This window comes from Molossus molossus, unplaced genomic scaffold, assembly GCF_014108415.1.
Source record: "Molossus molossus isolate mMolMol1 unplaced genomic scaffold, mMolMol1.p scaffold_m16_p_12, whole genome shotgun sequence".
NCBI classification, from domain to species: domain Eukaryota; kingdom Metazoa; phylum Chordata; class Mammalia; order Chiroptera; family Molossidae; genus Molossus; species Molossus molossus.
In genome coordinates, this window is record NW_023425347.1 from 75,219,713 (window position 1) to 75,238,613 (window position 18,901).

General features: G+C 55.4%; 1 protein-coding gene across 2 annotated transcripts in view; it reads right to left on the bottom strand.

Annotated features, from left to right (window-relative positions):
• Window positions 1-11,123, bottom strand: part of KCNQ4 (potassium voltage-gated channel subfamily Q member 4) — a 56,207-nt gene extending 45,084 nt beyond the window's left edge. Inside the window, exon 1 of one of the 2 annotated variants that reach the window (XM_036256466.1) lies at window positions 10,497-11,123. In XM_036256466.1, the coding sequence (XP_036112359.1) occupies window positions 10,497-10,810 (314 nt within the window). In that variant the 5' untranslated portion in view covers window positions 10,811-11,123. The remainder of the gene's footprint in view (window positions 1-10,496) is intronic. The other variant, XM_036256467.1, reaches the window with a different exon arrangement.
• Window positions 11,124-18,901: the final 7,778 nt, after the last annotated feature.

Here is an 18,901-nt window from a genome sequence, read left to right on the forward strand (position 1 = left end):
GAGTAGTGACAGTGCCTACGTCCTAGGGCTCTTGCAAGGATTAAATGAAGTAATATGTGGAGAGCGTTTGGCACGATAGCTGGTGTAGATTAGACATGAGTGCTAACACTGCGAGAACTCGGTTAGAACGCAGAGCCTGGCTCCTGGCAGGTGCACCGCTGTCATCCGTTCCCCAGCAGCCAGCCTGTCTGGGGCTCCTGAGGAAAGGCACCGCCAGTCTGGCCGACGTGCTCTTACAGGACCTCCAGACCCCTCCAGCCCTCGCAAAGTCCCTTCCTCAGGGCTCAAACTGGCGCAGGCCAGGGGCCCGGGACTCAAGGGGGGAAGGCGAGAGCAGTTAAAGCACAATAAGCCGCTGTTCTTCCCAGCGCTTGGTGGTTGAGGAAGCACTCGGTGAGGCAGGCAGCCGGGAAGGTGGGCAGGTAGAGATGATCATGGTCATTCACAGACAGAAGCTGGAGCCTCAGAGAGGTTTAGTCACCTGCCTGGGGTCACACAGCTTTTAGGAAGCAGAGGCAGGAACCAAATCCCAGCTTTCTGACTCCCAGTCCAGTGCTCCTATCACTGGGGGCGAGTACTGATTCTGGATGACTCTCCCCCCACCCCCTTCCCATCTTGCACACTGAGTGCCTAGGCTGCGCCTCAGTGCCCTCCAGGGCAGGCAGGCCCCAAGGCTCCGGAGCACACAGTGCACACTGAGGGCTCCATCCCTTTAATCCTTCCATTCCCACCCAGGCTCCTCCCACTCTGGCCCCAGAGCTCAGGAGGGAGGAGGCAGGATGGCGCCCAAACTCAGGGATTTCACGCACCGGTAACATTTTCAAAAACACTTTGGGGACTGCGTAAGGTTGTCAACTTTTTATTTTGCCAAGTAAGGACATTTTTAAAAATTCCCAGCCCCATCATTTCATAAAAGAAAGGACATAATCTCAGACTAAAAGACAGCCCTTTAAATGGAATAAATTTAGCTTTATGAAAGAGTCATCCTGTTGTCCTTATTTCCCTCGGTTTCGCCTTAGGCCACTGAAAACTGCCACGGGTCTGCTGACGCCTCTGAGAACCACTTGGAGCTTGGGCTCGGGAGTCACACGGACATGGATTAAAATTCCCGGCTCCACCACAGACAAGCTGTGTCATCTGGTACACACCATGTCCCCTCTGGCCTCAGTTTCCTATCTGCAAAATGGGAACAGTGCCTGCCACATCGCAGCAGCGGGAGGATCCAATGGCCTAACGTGTGCAGAGCACAGCTCATGAGAAGAGATCAGTCAAGCTCTGCTTCCCAGCCAGGGGCGCTTCCCTGTTCTGACTGCGGACCCTGAGGTGAAGAGGGTCCTGCAGGGGAAGAGAGTCCCACCTCAAAGCCTTGGTTCTAGCTGCTGCCTCCCGCTGGAGTGCACTCAGGACAAAAACCACGAGAGCGGCCAGCTCAGAGCCTGCAGCAGCGGACCTCGGGGTCCTTTCTCCAATTTCTCTCCAGTTGGCAAAACCTTTCGCATCCGTACAACCCGGCCTCAATGCCACCTTCGTTTCCTGGCTCAGCAAACATTCACTAATCACCAGCCATGTGCCAAGCACTGTGCTCCACCCCCACTACCCAGACCTCATTATCTGATGCAGAGAGTGCAGAAGAACACAGGGGTGGCTGAGCAGAGCTCCGGGGACTCCAAAGCCCCTAATCCAGCCCAGAGTAAGGGTGGGCAGGGAGTGATTTCCTGAAGAGGTGATGCTCATACTGGGATTTGAAGGATGCATAGGAGTTTGCCAGATGATGGGGTAGGTGGGAGGGGCAGGAGTTTAAGGCAGAAGGAAGAATACCTGGAACATTAAACAGCACTCATGAGGACACACATGTTTCTCAGGTAGAGAGCAAAGGACACTTGAGGAAGGGGGGTCCTGATGTGGGCACTGAGGGAGCAGAAGTCACTGTGTGGGGGAGGCGGGTATGTTCAGAGGGAGATGCTGACTTTGCAGAAGGGGTGAGGAGGTGAGTGAGGTATCCACAGGCAGCTACATGGAAGTTCAGGGAGGAAACTAAGAGGGGGAGGAGGCTGCCTGATATCACAGAGGTGACCCCTGACGTCACAGGGGTGCAAGAGAACCCCTCCATGCAAACTGCCCCGAGAGGACCCAGGACAGAGCCCTGAGGAGCCCCAACATTCAAGGGGCAGAAAGGCAGGCAGGGTTGCTGAGAACTGAGTGGAAAGAGCCAAAGAGGCAAGCTGACCAGAATCAAGGGCAGGGCTTGCTAGAGAATGGGGGGCCCAACAGGGTCAGACCTCGGGAGGCGCCTGGCAGCATCCCAGAACCAGATTCTAGCTCTGAGTCCCAACTATACAACGTATTAGCCATGTTAACCTTGGGCCCTAATTCACCTGTCTGTGAAATGGGGCTAATTTATTTTTAACAAAAAAGGAGGATAGAGAGCATGGGGGAGGGGCTGACATCCTAGATAGACCTTCATGGCATCCCCAGACCGAGCCTCCCTCCCTCAGCCTGGCGGGGGGCCGTGGGCCACACTCTCCTCCCCCATCTTCTCTCTCCCAGCAGACTGCCCCAATCCCCAGAGGTCGAGAGAAAGGAGAATTGGATGAGTGAATAAAATCAGGGGCTGCTCCTTCCCCCTGAGATCAGGGCGGAAGTGGGAGGCAGCTTTCCTGGGTTCTCAGCTTCTCCAGCGTGAGGAGGGGAGGCAGAGAAGCCCCATGTGTGCTGTGTCCTTGGGCACCAGGTCCTTCCTCCTGGCCTCAGTTTCCCCATCTCTGAAAGGATGCCATGGCTCTGCTGCAGCTCTGAGACCCTCCTGGCTCTGCAGCAGGATGAAAGGGAAAAGGGTGAGCGTGGACAGGCCTATTCCCAACCTGCCGGCCCTGCCTGAGGGAGGAGGTCCCCCAGGTCCCCACTGTGCCCAGGGACCGGTCCCTCCAGAAGAGGGTGGCAGCCAGGCCAAGGAGGGCAGGAGCGGAGGCTCCGGGGACTGTGCTGACAAAGCTGTTCCTTCTCCCCTCCCTTTCTCCCTGCCCCCTCCCCTCCCCAGGGACAGCCTAGCCCAGCAAAAAATAAACCCAAAGCGATGACCTGGACGAGCTGAGGCTCCCAGGGAGGAGGGATAGGGAAGGAAGGGTGGAGGAGAGGCGGCCTGTGCCCACCCACCCCCAAAAGCCAAGTACCTGATCTGATCCCTTTCCCTCCCAGGTTCTATCTACTCTCCATCCTTCATATTGTGAGGGAAGGATGCCACTTGCTTGATCAGGAAAATTATCAGAGCAAATCTTATCCAGTCCAACTAGACATGAGTCCCCAGGTTTTGTAAAGAGTACCTCAGGGAATCTCACTCTACCTCCTGGTTATTGGGCAGTCCCTCCTGCTGTCTGACCTCCATTCCTTTTGCTTCAGTGGTAAACATGGTCCATTTATTTCCAGCAAGCTTTCCCCCTGTCCTATCAGCCTGGCCTAGATGTCCAAGGAGTCTCAGAAGAAAGTGCCCCACATTTTCCTGCAGGGATTGGGGTTGGCCCCAGAGACCCCACTCCACCCACTGTTGCCCAAATCTCCAGGAGAGAGGGAAAAGAGAAGGAATCGCTGAGCTCCCTGCTCCCTTTGCCTCCTTCCCTCCCTCAGGCGCTGCCCACGGATTCCCAGCCCAATTAGTCTGCTGCCTGGGGCTGCCCCTCCTTCCTCACCTCCCAGGTGCCAACCCCCAGGGCACACAGATCCTGCTCTAGGGACAGAGTTGCCCAGAAAGCCTGGAGTCCTGGGTGGGGGGACATTCTGGGGGTCCCAGAGGTCTAACCAGCATCCTCTCCCCAACCCCTCAGAGCCAGGGGTGAGGGGGCAGGCAGCTCTCTGGGTGCCCTTCCAGGTAGTGTCTGTCCTCTGAGAAAGCCAGGAAGAAGGTGCTGAAAGAACTCCCTACCCCCAACCCTACAAAACTCAGGGTTCTGAGACAGCGTCTCTTCCCATTCATCCAGAGTCCCTGTGCCAGGCAGCCCCGAGTGTCCACTTCCCTGCTTAGCCCCACTTTACAGAGGGGAAAGTGAGGCTGGGGGTTGGGGTGGGCGGCACCTTTTCAATAAGTGTTGGGACTGAGATCCCTAAATCTCCTTTGGGATGCCCTGTCCCCATTCCCCAGAATGATATGCTGAGGAGAGAGTGGGGGTTGCCCTCTTCTCCCAGGGGTCCCTGGCTGTCCCGACACCATGGCTCCACTCCACCTCCCGGGGGCCAGGCTACCTGCACAGTTTGACAATGAGGCCCACACCTCAGCCTCACAGTGACACTCACATACACCCCCCACATACACACACACACACACACACACACACAGACACACTCACACCTGCACCCAGGCCTCTCTGCGAGTCCCTGGGAGAGAGCAGGAGAGGACAGTGGTTGGAGCAGGCTCAGCACCTCCTCACTGTGTCCTCCCACCGTCCTGGACAGGGCCAGGCGGGGTCCACCTCCCTCTGCCTCCCAGGCCCGGTGCACAATGGACGCCCTTTAGCTATATTTGTCACGTGAAGGAAGGAATAAATCAATAAAGTCCTAAGGACCCAGGTTGGAGTGCTTGGGCCACCATTCTCTAGCTGTGTGACCGTGGGCAACTGGGTGAGGACCACTCACCGGCCTCACTGTCCTCAAGTGTGAAATGAGGGTAATGTTCGTGCAGCCTGATATAATGGTTGTGAGAGTTCAGCGAAAGAATGAAAGTAAGAGGCTCAGCGCGGGCGTGGCACATTCTGGGTGCTCCTCAGAAGTCCACAGAGACGCATCCGCGGGGGTCCCCACAACACGGGCAAACAGATCCTGCACATCGGACACTCACCTCGCTGGGCTGAGCCAAGGACCCTGGCCAGATCCCTCCCCAGGGACGAATGACAGTAATGCTATCATAACAATGGCCATGATGATGGTGGCGAACACGTATGCCCAGGCTGGTGTCAGGTGCTTTACCACATTTAGCCCTGACAATCCTAGAGATAGCTATTATTATTCCCATTTTTCAGATGAGAAAACTGAAGCTCAGAGAGGTTAAGTAACTTGCCCAAGGACACATAACTGCTCAGAGTAGAACCAGAAATTAACCCAACTCTGTCAGACCCCATGCTCTGAACCCACTGTGGGACAGTCACTGGAGAAATGACAAGTCCCTCCTCTTCCTCTACTCCAAACCTACAATTCCCACAGGAGGGCCATAATGAGGGGCTGCCCCCAGGTCAGACATGCAGAATTCCCTGCGGGGCCCCATAGCCCACAAGAGGGCCAAAGACCCACCTGGGTATAGGGGAGGAAGGGGAGTGAGAAAACTTCCATCCAGGGATGGTCCCTGCATGGACTCCCTCTGGGGGCGGAGACAGGGGAAGGGCTCCCAGGTGGTTTCAGCTCCCTTGACTGGCTCAGAGAACCTTAAATTAATCACCCACTCAAGATGCTGCCATCAGCCCAAAGATAATCACCTCTTGAAACACTCCTGGCTCCAACACTGAAAATAGAGGCTTCTGCAGCAATATGGATTGAAGTCAGACATTCAGCAGGGCTTCCTCAATGAACAGAATGAATGTACTATAGAGTTGGGGTGGGGTGACAGACAATGAGAGATCGAACCTTCCCCAGTGACCCCCAAAGTAGAACTCAGGCAGGAGGGGGCAAAGAGGCATAAGAAGGAGGGAGAGGGCTAGGAGGCTGGCCGGACGGTCTCTCCACTTGCCCATTTTACGAAGACCAAACAGAATGACAAAAGGACAGAGACTGAAAAGCAGCAGCATGAAACATTTGGGTCATACTCCAAGACTTTCCCCAACACAAGGCCACGTTCTTAGAGCCTCAGTCTTTCCTGTCGGCTGGGGTGAGGAGAAATATTATCTAAAGTCCTAATCTGGGAGGCAAAAGGCCTGGCAGGTGTGACCTTAGCCAAGTATCTACCCCTTTCTGTGCCTTGGTGCACCCACCAGTCCACCTGCAGGCTGGACAGAAGGGTCTCAGAGGGCCCTTCAGGAGGAGCAAAGTCCAGCAAAGTTCCAGGAAGCCAGCCACCCTGCTTCACACGGTCTGAGGCTGCCCACCAAGGTGGACGCACAAACACAAGACCCATACGGGCAGCCCTGCAGTGTGGACAGGTGGAGGCAACACGCTCAGGAAGGGGGCCGACTCTGTCCTGGGGTCCAGGCTGGGGCCACAGGCCCAGGGATGAGTCTGTGGAGTCAGGGAGAAGGTACGAGCAGCTGTGCAGTAGGTTTCTTTTCATTGGATGTATGCCGCCTGTGCTTTGTGACATTCATGGACGTGAGTGTCCAAGTTGCAGTGAGTATGTGCATAAGACAGACAGACGGGCGTGTAGGAGGGATGCGCATGTGTGCAAAGCCGTGCACAGCAAAAGTGTGATGGCATGGGGTGAGGCTGAGCAGTTTCCACTCAATTCCACAGAATCCTGCCACTGCCTGCCTCCTGCTGCCTGTGAGCTGGGTGCTGGGGACAGAGAGGAATACACGGGATGCTGCTCCTGAGGAGCCTAGGGTGGGGTGCTGTTGAAGCTGAGGTGCAGGAGAGTCAGCTCCCAGTCAGACCCAGCTCTGGGCTGTGGCTCCTTCATGCTACTGGGTGACTTCTCCTGGGCCTCAGTTTCCTCACGTGCAAATGAGGATGAGGGCACCTGCCTCACCCCTTGGTGAAGGACACACGAGAGTGGTTTATAGAGAGCACTTAGCACGGTGCCCAGCACAGAGCTGATGCTCCTCGCGTGATAAGAAACTACGGTTCAAACTCCAAGAGCCAACCCAGGTGGCTGCAGGGAACAGGAGAGTCAGGACGGGGAGTCGGGAGTCTTCGGGTCTGGCCTACACCTCCATCTGCTGCTGTCTCCAAGAGCCTCGGTTTTCTCATAAGCAAAATGGGTTGTCAAATGTGAGAACCCACCTGGCAGAGATGCCTGAGGGCCGTGGGCACCCTCTGCTGGGATTATTTCCAAGCCAGGTGACATTCCTCTACAGATCAGGGGGAGCTTTGGTGGGGACCTGGGTTAGTCTGAGGGCCCAGGAGCAGCTGCCACCTCCTCCCCTCCCCATTCCCACAGCTTCTGACCCCAGGGACAAGGCTAACAGAGGATGTTTACAGAGTGTAAACCTTCACATAGAGAAATTCTGCTGGGCCGCTGGGGCCTGGGAGCAGCAGTCTCACAGGGGCTCCAGAAAGATGGGGGCTCTGTCCCCCCATCTTTGCTCTGTCCCAGCCCCTTCCAGCCTTCTGACTTCCAAAGGGAAGCTGGGTGGCCTTTGACAGGGTGCCGCAAGGTAAGCATTCCTCCAAACGCTCAAAAAGCACGGTGGGCCTGGGCCGTGATGTGTTCTTTCTCAAAATTCAGGGAGAAGGGCCTGTGAGGCGCAGAGGGCTTGGATCAGGGACAGGGCACAGGGAGGAGGAAGGGGCTTGGTGACAGGACCAAGGGCCTAAGGAGAGGAGGGAGAGCGCGGAGAGGGGCTAGCAATCCCTCATTCTAGATCTCAATAAGGAGAAGATAGGAGTCAGCGGGTTCCCACGTCCCAGAGGCCACAGCTGCTGGCAGGAGAGGTGGAGTCGGCGTCGGGCGTCCGCGCCGCTGGGCAACCTCGCGCACCTCCCTCGCGCACCTCCCTCGCGCACCTCGGTGCCAGAAACGGTGCGGGTTCTGTGTGGGGCCCCGTGGGACCGGCTAGCAGGTGTGAGGGAGGTGTCTCCTGGGATGAGTGGACCCAGCTCAGCCCAATTCCCTCCTTCCTGAGCCTTCTCTTCCAGGCTTTTCTGCTGGGGCCCCTCCTACCAGGGCCTGAGGCTCCGGGAAGGGGGTCAGCCAACTGCACATTGGACTCCCCTCACTTGGGCTGCCCCTGAGGGTCACTGGGGAAGGGGGAAAGATTTGACCAAAAGTGCCCCAGTAGGGCTAAAAGTCCAACAGCAGGAAGTACTTCCTGGCTCACTCAAGGCCCTGCCATGAGTGACTGAGAAACCTCACATCTGAAGCTCTCGAAGACCGAAGACCGGGAGAGGCGGCCTCCCGTGCAGCCCTGCGCCAGCCCAGTGATGACACCCACCCCTCACGCTCCGACAGACTCTTGCAGCTCACCAAGCTCTTTCCCACCCATTCCCTCATCCAAGAGGGAGGCCACAAGGTTGGGGTTTCTGCAGGTTTTGATGGCCTAGAGCTCTCAAGCTCAGAGAGGCCCAGTGATCAACCCAAAATCACACAGCACGCGAGAGTTGGTGCTCCTGATCCCTCAGGCGCCTTTGATTCCTAAGGTAGACACTGGATTCCCTGAGATCACAGTGCATTTCCTCCCCCAGAGCTCCTAAGAGATGCCTCAGCTCTGGGCTCCTGGGGACAAGTGGTCAGAACAAGCATGCCCCTGGCCAGGGCATTCCTGGCATCCAGTAAGGCAGGATGTGGGGCAAAGGTATCAGCGGATTTAGCTCCTAGAGAGGAAGGAGAGGCCCTTCCAGAGGAGGTGAAGACAGTGGCTGGCCAGGGGACACAAGGCAGTTCCTTCACCTTCAGTGACCCTTGTAAGGGCTGAGAGAACAGGCCTGGAGACTAAGGACCCCCACCTCAGTACTCCATTGGCTTCCCTAGGCCCAGCCATGGTTTGAAAAATGTCATCTCCCAAGAGGAGCCTATGGAAGGCACAGCTGCTCCCTGTATAGTATCTCTCCTGCCTTGGGCACCCCAGGCTGTAGTATGGGCAAGGACACCAGAATGCTGCCACTCTTATTAGCAGTCCCTGCCCTGGCCCCCAACCCTACCATTCCTTGCACCCCAGCACAGAACCTTCATCACTCCAACAGCATCCTAGGCCTCCCAGTGGGCACTGGGGACCAGGCTACTCCTAACTGTTGAGCCTGACTCGAAGCCTAACCTCATCCTCCTAGTTCTAATTCTCTACCCCTCATCTAGCCTAGCCGGGGTCTCTGCACAGTCAAGGCTGCCACCCGGAAGTTTACTGGCTGAGGGTAAGCTTCCTCTACCCTCCCTGCGGACAGGGGGCTCCTGTGCCAGCATTTCTCTCCCCTTCACCTCTGAAATTCTGTGAGCCCAGTTAGGAAGGGGCAGAGGCGGGCACATAGGGACAGGCAGAAAGGCAGACCAAAAGACGATAGAAACAGACAAGGAGAAGTGACATAGGTAGACAGACAGATAAACTAATGGACAGACAGGCACACAGATAACTGGACAGGTCAACAGAGGGATGGAAACAGACAAGGAGGACTATTGGACAACTAGGTGGAGAGATGAATGGACAGGCCAATTCGCACACAGGTGGAAACTTAGTCTGGCAGAGGGACAGCCAGGCAGGCAAAAGAACTGTCAGACGGTCAGATGGGCAGGCAAGGGGACCACTCAGGAGACCCCAAGACCAGAGGGTCCTCTCTCCGTGCAGCAAGAAGGGATTAACAGCAGCGTATTTTCCAGGAACCAGAGGTCTCTATTCGGCACCTCCTGGCGTCCCGGAGCCAGGCCTGGCCCTTCAACTGATATCAGTGGGGCCTCTCATGTTCCCAGCTGGGCCAGGCCGTCCCCCAAGACTGAGCTCTGAGCTGCCAAAATTCACTCTTTACATCCAAGAGGGGTCAGTGTTTTTTAAAAGTTGTAGGAGCCTGGGGGAAGGGGGGCACAGCGTCAGTGTTTCCAAACCTACCCCTCTCCTCTTTCTCACCCCCCACCCCGGGGTGCCCAGAGCCAGGCCTGGTGCAGCGGCCAGTGAGTTGGGCAGGCTAGCCAGCAGGCCAGCAGGGCGGCAGGGCAGGCAGGGCAGGCAGGGCAGGCAGGGCAGCCTGCTGCTGCTGCTGCTGCTGCTGCTGCTGCTGCTGCTGCTGCTAGGAAGATGAGGGTGGAGGGGAGATTGAGTGAAGACTCAGATAAGTCATACAGCACACATGAGTGTCGGGGCTTGGGGGGCTCACCAGGAACCCCAAAGACCTACAATCGGGAGCCTGCTCTGGGCTGGAGTGGAAACCTTCTCTGGAGAGGGGCATCTCCAAGGAAAGCCCAGGTGGGAATCCAGTGTAGTGACAGAGATGGGGAGAAAGTGACAGAAAGTGTGTGGAGGCCAAAGGGCCCCCTTTGTGTCTGCGACATAGGGAGACAGAAGTGATATAAGGAAAGGGGAGCCTCACTGTAGTGTATCCAGATTGCAGAGGGGATGAGGGACAAGAAGCAGGATGTGGGGAGCACCTGGCACAGAGGAGCAGGGGTTGGAGGTCAGGATGGAAATAAGGAGTTGAGGTGGGAGAGGTCAGAAGCAAGTCGAAGTAGGAGTCAAGGCTTGGATATTGGGGGTTAGGAGCAGGCTGGGGGAAATCTGTCATCGAGCTCAGGCCTGGGGGGTAAAAGATGAGGGTCAGCGATGGGGGTGAGAGACAGGAGGCGGAGCCAGGGTCCGGCGGCTGACCCAGGGGAGCCCAGGCTCCCACAGGCGCCGCGCGGGGCGAAAGCGCGAGGTATGGCAAGGGGCGCGGGGTCGCAAACTCACATGAAGACATGGTAGATGAAGGCCCAGCCGCGGGGTCGTTCCAGCACGTTGTAGACCCAGTTCTGCAGGCGGCGGTAGCGCTTCTGAGCGGCCGAGGAGCGCTGGCCGCAGGCGGAGCCGGAGCCGGAGCCGGGCCCCGGGAGGGGCGCACCCGGAGGCAGGGGGCTGCCTAGGAGGCCCAGGCGGCGCGGGGAGCCGCCCCCGCCCGCCTCGCCCTGCTCGCTCTGCACCGCCGTGAGAGCCACCAGCTCGGCGCGGGGGGCGTCCCCGGGCGGGGGGGCCAGGCCGAGGCGGCGCGGGGGGGCCTCGGCCATGGGCGGCGCCTGACGGGGGGCCGGGGCCCGGGGACAGTCCAGGGCGGGGGCGCGCGCGGGGCGCTCAGCGGCACATGGCTCGGACCCGAGGCCGGCGGGGCGGCCCGGGGAGGACGCAGGCGGCGGGGGCTAGGGTCCAGGCAGTGGCCTCGCCGGGGCCGGGGGCGGGCGCTCGGAGCCTGGGGGCCGCCGGAGCCCGAACTGACCGCCCGCTTCCCCGGCGACTGGGGCGGCTCTTTCCGACTCCAACTCTCTTATTACGCGCTCCATGCCGCTCGCCTTTCCACCTGCCCAGGCGCGCTGCTCACATGTCACCCTCCCCGCCCCGCCCCTCCCCCGCCCGCCCCCGCCCGCCCCGCGGCCGCCTTCCCAAATCGGGAGGGAGCGAGCGAGCGAGCGAGCAGGGCGGAGGGAGGGGACGCGTGGCGAAGGCGGCGGGCCCGGGCGCACTGGCTGCGCGGTCCGCCCAGGCGGTGCCTTGACCCGACCGCGTGGCGGCGGGCCCGGGGGCAGCGCACGGAGCCGCGAGGGGCGTGCACGGCTGCGAGGGGCTGTGCGGGGCTGTGCAGACCTGGAGGCCAGGCTGGAACGCCTCGTGTGTAGTAGCGGAAAGTGGGGCATAGAGTGTGGAGTTGTGGCTGCGGTCGCGATGGGACACGCGTCCCGTAGAGTTTGGGTGCGAGTGGATACAGAAGTGGCTTCTGTTTGTGCAGAGTGGGTTTGCTAGGTAGTGGAACTGAGTCAGTGGAGGTGTGGGTTGTGGGTAAGGTGTGGATGGGTGTGAAGATGGGTGTGCAGAGTCCGGCCGTCTGGGTGTTGGCCGTGTAAGCGATGAGCTGTGTCCCCTCGAGTTGTGCCCTTTCCGCTTTGTGTAGGGTGTAGAAAGTGTGCCGGTGCAGCGTGTGGCTAGGTGTGCAGCTCCTACTCGCCAGGTCCGATGCCCGAGCGCTGCTGAGTTGTGTCAGAGTGTGTGTAGCACAGTAGGTCCCCCACCCACTCCCACCTATGAACTTCCCTTCTTCATGGTGGGGGAAGAGCCCCCAGGTAGGCCACCCAGCCCCAAAGAAGAGTCTCCTCCGATCCAGGTTCGGTCTGAAATGCTCCGTTGACCTGACCCCAGGCTAGGGAACCAGGTGCAGGGTACATGGGTGCTAGCAGGTGAACTCGTAGCCAGCGTACGGGCTGGACTATCCCCTCCCTGGAGGTCCACAGAATCCCACCCAGAAACGGGGAGACTTTTCATCACCGCACTCCCTTTCCAGCGAAAAGTTCTTGGTGCCTGGCCTCCTCTCTCTAGCTTGTATAGGGGGCGGCCCTTTTCGTTCTCTTTAGCCCTCTCGGCCCAGCACAGAGCGGTGATTTGGGTTTCCCCAACCTCCTTCCCTCTTCCCCTGCGGAAAGCTTGGACCACACCAGCCGCTCCCTCTGCAGGCCCTGCCCCAGGGTGAAGCGCTTCCGCAGCAAACTCTTCCAGTTCCTCCGGGAGGATCTCGGGGGACGGAACAGCCGAGCGGGAGGGGCGGGAGAGGGGGCGGGAAGGCGAGCTCGATTCTCAGCTGTCAGCAAAGGCAACATTGATCTGCTCAGCGCCAGTGGGGGAGGGAGGCAGGCAGAGCTGCGGGCGCGCAGAGAGGGGGCTTCAGGGACCTAGGGGGTCTCCAAGCTGAGCTTGGCAACCTGCGCACACCTCTTCACCCTTTCCCTCTGCATAGCAGGGGGTGCCTTTTGGGGTCTGACCTGAATTTCTCTGGCTACTTCTGGCTCCAGGTGCGTTCAGGGCCAGAGTACCAGGCCTTTGGGCAGGTTGTGCCCTGTCCTCATTGGTAACTGGGGAGGGTTTCTGGACCCCAGGGCCTAGCTATGGATGAAGGGCCCCTGCTCGGTTAACCCATCTTCTCCCTATAAGCTGAAGCTAGCACCCCCTGGATATGTGGCACCACTCTCCCAGAGTCTATGGGACTGTCTGTCTGAGCCTCATCAATCAGAGCTCATGGGGGTGGCACTAAGGTCTGGGGACCTGAATGATGGTAAGGGATCTGGGGGTGTCTCTTGGAGTCTTTTTGAGGCTCTTCTTGTAGGGCAGAAATGGCACTTGAACCCAGGTTGTCCTTGTCAACACCCAGAATATCTGAAATTGTGTCTGTTCTGGGAAATCTGATTCTCAAGCTCAGCATCACCTCTGGACCCCACACCTCCCTTCCCATTTGGAGGACTGCGGAAGTTCTTTCCTTTCCTTGTGAGGAACCCTCGCTGTGGGGAGTGGGTCTCTCATCATCTTTCCCAACTCCAGCTCACCCCACTAAAGGCAGCAGAAGGAGGAAAGACACTGTGGTTACAGCTAGAGGGATGGAAGTTAGATCTCAGGAAGGACTTTCATAGGGCACAGAGGCCTATTTCTCCTGCAGGTGTATGTGTAATAGAGGGTCAGGCCCACTCGTTTTTAAAGTGGAGATACATGAAACTCTTCCTAAGAAATGAGGGGATGGGAAGATGGTTCTAGGAGGCTGTAAGCAAAGTTTTAGTATGTGTGTGTGTGTGTGTGTGTGTGTGTGTGTGTGTGTGTAAAAGCAATGGAGAAAGTCCGGTTCTGAGAGGACAAGCAGCCACTCATCAGGCTGACTTCCTGCCCCCATCTGGATTCCCAAGACATGACTGGGAAAATGGACTTTCCCTACCCCAGCCTTTAGTGACAATGATACTTTTCTGAGCAAACAGCTGTCTCAGACTCTCAGTCAACTTCTGTGCTGGAGGGAGCAGGGGAGCAGGAGAGCAGGAGGAAGGGGTGCTGTGGTTTCCCACCCTCCTCTGTCCCTTTTTTGCACCTGTCACCCTTCACCCCACCCTTAGCAGCTTTCTTCCCACCCCCCACCCCAACTTCTCTCCCTGGTAACACTGCCAAAATGTCCCTGCCCTACCCAGACTGGGCAATTCCCTCCTGGCTCTGGGCTTCAGTTTCCCCATCTGTACAACAAGAAGAGGGCAGGGCTCCAGGATCTCCTGTAATTCATCACTGTCACTATCATCCATCAATGGAGCAGGTATTGATTGAGAAGAAGGGTGAGATGGAGAGAGCTCCCATTTGCAGGGCACCAACTGGTACCAGGCCCTGCCTCTTCTGGGACCTAGAGCCTTTTGCACACACACAAAGCTGAGGCTGAAAGGCGTGGAACTCGCCTAAGGATGTACAGTCAGTGGGTGACCCTGGAACTGTCTGTGACTTGTCCTCTCCCCTGGCTGGCCCCTGCATGCGGTCCTGGGATCAGTGCTCTGGACTGAGGGGAGCCATAGATGGCCCAAGCCTTGTTCTCGAGAACTCACTTTTACCAGGGGCAGCGACTCCCAAGTATGAGAGGGTTGAGGTCTGCAAGTGGTTGGGACCAGGGGCCAAGTTCAAACCTGTCACTGACTCCCAGTGTGACCTCAGGTCAACCAAGGGCTTCCTTGGAGTGGGAAGAGGTGGTTTAAGTCAGTGGTTTTCAGACTCGATTAGCAAAGGAATCCTTTTTTACAGACAGAACCATAAGGTACCACCCCAGTGTGTAAAAAGCATTCATTCAGAGGTGCTCTGGTTAAACTGGGGTGAGCAGGTTGGAGTTCTACCCACCGGACTTTCTCCTCCTCCCTCCCTGCACCCTAGAAACCCCCTGGGTTTCCTTATAGTGCTTAGGGTTGCTAGAGGTCAGGGGAGGGAGACATCACAGACAGTGGCAGAGGGAGTCTTCCTTGGGACAGAGGTAGGGAGGACTTGGAGAGGCACAGAGAAGTACAACCAATGCTGCTGGCAGCTCCCACTGATGAGGCCCAAGCTGAATGCTAAGCCTCATGCAGGAGGCTTTATCTGCATTGTCTATTTCACCATCCCAACAGCCCTGTGAGGTAATACTATTCATACCCCATTTTACAGGCAAGAAGACTGAGGCTCAATGAGGAGACTTGTCTAGTACAGCTCTTTGCCCCTGTGCAGCTCTTTGTGTGTGTGACATGGGCAGGCGAGGTGTGGGGATGGGGAGGATGTTATAGAGCATGGCCGAGAAAGAGCGAGCTTGGCAAAGGGGACACAGCAGGTCTTGAATGCTAGGCTGAAGTGTCCAGTTTGACCTGATAAGAACCAGGGCCCAAGCCTGGGCATGCCACAGAGGCTGGGGCTCTACAGGAGAGAGCTCAGTGGGGTGGAGGGGGAGTACCATCCCCCAGGGAGGTTGACAGTGCCAGGGGCAGATAAAGCACTGAATTACAAGTCATGGCTGGACTTCCTGGCTCTACCTTTGGACTAGCTGGTGAACTTGGGCAAGTCATTCCACCTCTGCCCCACCTTCCCTGGCTGACTGGAGGACTGAAAATAATACATGAAAAAGTCACGATCATGCTGGGAGCTGTGTAAATGTGAACCATCATTTTACTGCTCTTCAGGCGTGTGTTCTACGGAGCGGGGAGATGCTGTGAGAATCCCCTAGTTCTCCAGCTCTTCTCAGTGGGAGGGGGGACTAGAGCGGAGCGTGTTCATGAAGTGACGGCATCACATGTATCGTTTCCCTTTAGGGATCCACCCCCACTGAAAGCAGGAGGAGGAAGTACAAAAGAAAACTGAGGCCTGCTTCCTTTTCCCAATGAGGCCTGAGAGGACAAGAGAATTAGGCCACCCAACAGGTGAGAGGTCCGGGAAGGAGACCCTAGATCTGGACATGCCACTGAGCTCTCCCCAGCCCAGACCATGCAGGCCAGTCGGCTATGAGCCACAGGAAGCAGGGAGGAAGCAGTATCCCTGAGCTCCGCAAAAGTGAACCCCCATTGATCCTCAGGGCTGGAGGGGGCCTACAAGGAGGAGACACTGAGGGAGAAGGGGTGTGGAAATGAAGGGCAAAGCCTTCTCCTCTTGCACTGCTTCCTCCTCCGCCTTCAGGGTTCTTCCTCCTTGATCCCAACTCCTGGAAGACCTTGCAGAAGGCACCACTACTGCAGTCCTGCTGGAAGGCTCCATGTTCTCAATGGCAGCCATTGGCACAGTGGAGTTGGTTGGAAAATGAGGAGGAAGGACTTTTCTGAGTTGCTAAGAGTACAATGGACAAAAGCTTCCTTGCACCCAACTCCCCTGGTAGGAGAATCTTGGATGAGGGCTCAGGATGGGGGGTGGTGTGAGTTGGAGGGGCTGCAGACTGGGTGGCATGGAAGGAGGTTCGGAAAAGAGGTGAGTCATGGTAAAGGAGACAGAGGTTCAGAGAAGAGAATGGGGGCTCAGTGACAGGGCCATGAGGCCTAGAAAGTGGGACTTCCAGGTCAAACTTGATCAAACGTTTTGGAGTCCCCTCTCCTTAAAATAGTAAATATACACGATACATGCTGGATAATTAAAAACAACAACAACATATCCAAGTTCAAAAACAAGAATGAGAAATCTCTAAGGGCCAGAAATAAGAGGGAATTCCCGTGGTGAGCAGCATTTGAAGCTCTCTACCTCTGAGGAGGGATTGAGTCAGCCTTCCAGTAAATGGGAAGTATATTTGCAGACCCCACCAGTGGCACAGTAGGCTCCCCGATTAGAGGGGGATCTAGGAAAGTGCCGTCTGCCATAAATGGGACTAAGATGGCTCTGCCTGCTCACTACCTGGCCTTGGCTTTGGGTAGAAAGAGTACCCATGTACGTATGATACCTCAAGCTTGTCCACATGGGATGTGGGCTCAGGACTTGATATTTACCCCATGAAAATCCCAAGCCAAGACAGTAATACAAGAGCAAGTTTGGGGCTGGTGCACTTCCACATGGCTTGGGCAGGTGCAGCTGAAAAATCATCCCTTCTGGTAGCCTCCATATCCCATGGCACAGTCAGGAAAAAGTGCTGAAAATAACTAAATCAAGAATAAACTTCAAAGCATATAAGAAGTACAATATCTTGAGAGACATCTCTCATGAGAGAATTCATACTTAGAGACCTAGAGATAAATAAGCAATCTGAAAGTAAGTTTAATATAGTTAAAATCTTCAAGAAGATAAAGGAATAGCATTTATAACACCAGAACAGAAAGATATCAAACAGGGACATGTAGCAGACATGACAAAAACTAGGAATTTTAGAAATAAAAACAAAAGTCTGATATTAAACAAATAAAATCAGATGGATTAATAGACTGAATACAGCTGAAGAGAGAATTCATGAATTAGAAGATAAACCTGAGGAAATCCTCCAAGACAAATCACAGAACAATAGATTAAACATGTGAAAGAAAAGAGACATAAAAGATTGAATGAAAAAATCCAGCATATATATTATTAGTTGTAGGAAAAGATACTGGAGTGTCTAAGCTCCTTTCAGAAATAAGACATGAATTTCAATATTTCAAAGGCCCATAGACTGCCAAGTGAGTTATCTTTAAACACAAAACAAAAATTATTCTAGACACCTTATAGTAAAAGTGTAGAATATCAAGGATAAAAAGGAAATTCTAAAAGCCACCAGAGAGAAAAGACAGCTTATCTACAAAGGTCCAATAATTGAATTGACAGTAAGCTTCTCATCAGCAACAACAGATGCCAAAAGACAGTGGAATAGTATCTTCAGAATGCTTAGGGCAAATAATTGTGGACCTAGAATTCATACGTTGCCAACCATCATTTAAATACAAAGCAAAATAAAGACATTTTGACATATACAAGATCTTAGAACGGCCCTGGCCAGTTTGGCTCAGCGGTTAGAGCGTTGGCCAAATGAGACCCAGGTTCTATTCCAGCCAAGGGCACATACCTCGGTCGCAATTTGTCCCTGGCCCTGGTCGGGGTCATGCAGGAGGCAACAGTCAATGTGTCTTTCTCATATCAATGTTGTTCTGTCTCTCTCTCCCTCTCTCCCTCCCTCCTACTCTGTCTAAACATAAATGGAAAAATATCCTAATGGTGAGGATATATATAAAAAAAAGATGTTAGAACTTTTCTGTCCCATAGAAAAGAGAGAGGCACAGTGGTTTAGAGGAGGGCCTGGGAGCTGGAGAGGTGAGGGGGCTTAGTGGAGGGCCAGAGCTGCGGGGGAGGCTAGGTTCTGTTTGTACCTCTCCTCAGCACCAGCCAACCAGAGGAGCCCAGCCCAGTCTGGCGCAGCTGGAACTCAGCTCTGGTTCTCCCCTGGAATGCCCGCCTTGCTGTCCCCTATTCTCTCTTCCTGGGCTGTGTAGTGGCCCAGCACACAAGCTAGGGGGTAATGCTGCCAGCCTGGCTCAGGGGGCCTTAAGGAGGCCACACTCAAGTTGCTCATGTGACCAGGCACTTGACCTCTACCCTAGAGTCCTCTTCTCCTGGGAGGTCAGGTGCCACCTTACGGGCCTGTGGATAGCTGGAGAGGTAGGACAAAGGCTGGATCCCTACCCAGGAGTTAAGGGATGAGGGCTCTCATTCTCTGTAGGAAAAACAATCATAAAGAGTGGGGACAAGATCAGTGGACCTGAGCCAACGGAGAAAGGAGGCTGCTTAGAGCATCTGGCTCTACTTAATCAGCTGGTGCCTTGGATAATTTAACTTCTTTGAGCTTCAGTTTTTCACTTACAAAATGGAGAGAATAGCTCTGGCTGGTTGGGCTCAGTGGTTAGAGCGTTGGCCTCAGACTGAAGGGTTCCAGGTTCGATTCCTGGTCAAGGGCACATACCTGGGTTGCAGGTTTGATCCCTGGGCCACAGCCGGAGCACGTGTGCAGGGAAACCAATCTATATGTCTCTCTCACATTGATGTTTCTCTCTCTCTCCCTCCCTCCTTCCCTTCCACTCTCTCTAAAAAAAAAAAAAAAATCAATGGAAAAAATATCTTCAGATGAGGATTAACAAGAGAGAGAGAGAGAAAGAGAGAGAGAGAGAGAGAGAGAGAGAGAGAGAGAATACCTACCTAATGAGGATTCAAAGATAAAATGAGATAATCCACTTAGGTGCCAAGCTTTAGATATATTTTCATTCAGAGGGAAAAAAAAATGTTTTTAGAGCCGGTCATCCCAATTTTCTTCTTTAAAAATTTATCTGTATTGTCAGAAGTATTACAGATGTCCCCTTTTCCCCCATTGACCTCCTTCTCCCTGTTCCCATTACCCCCCTTCCCCAGACCTTTACTGCACTACTGTC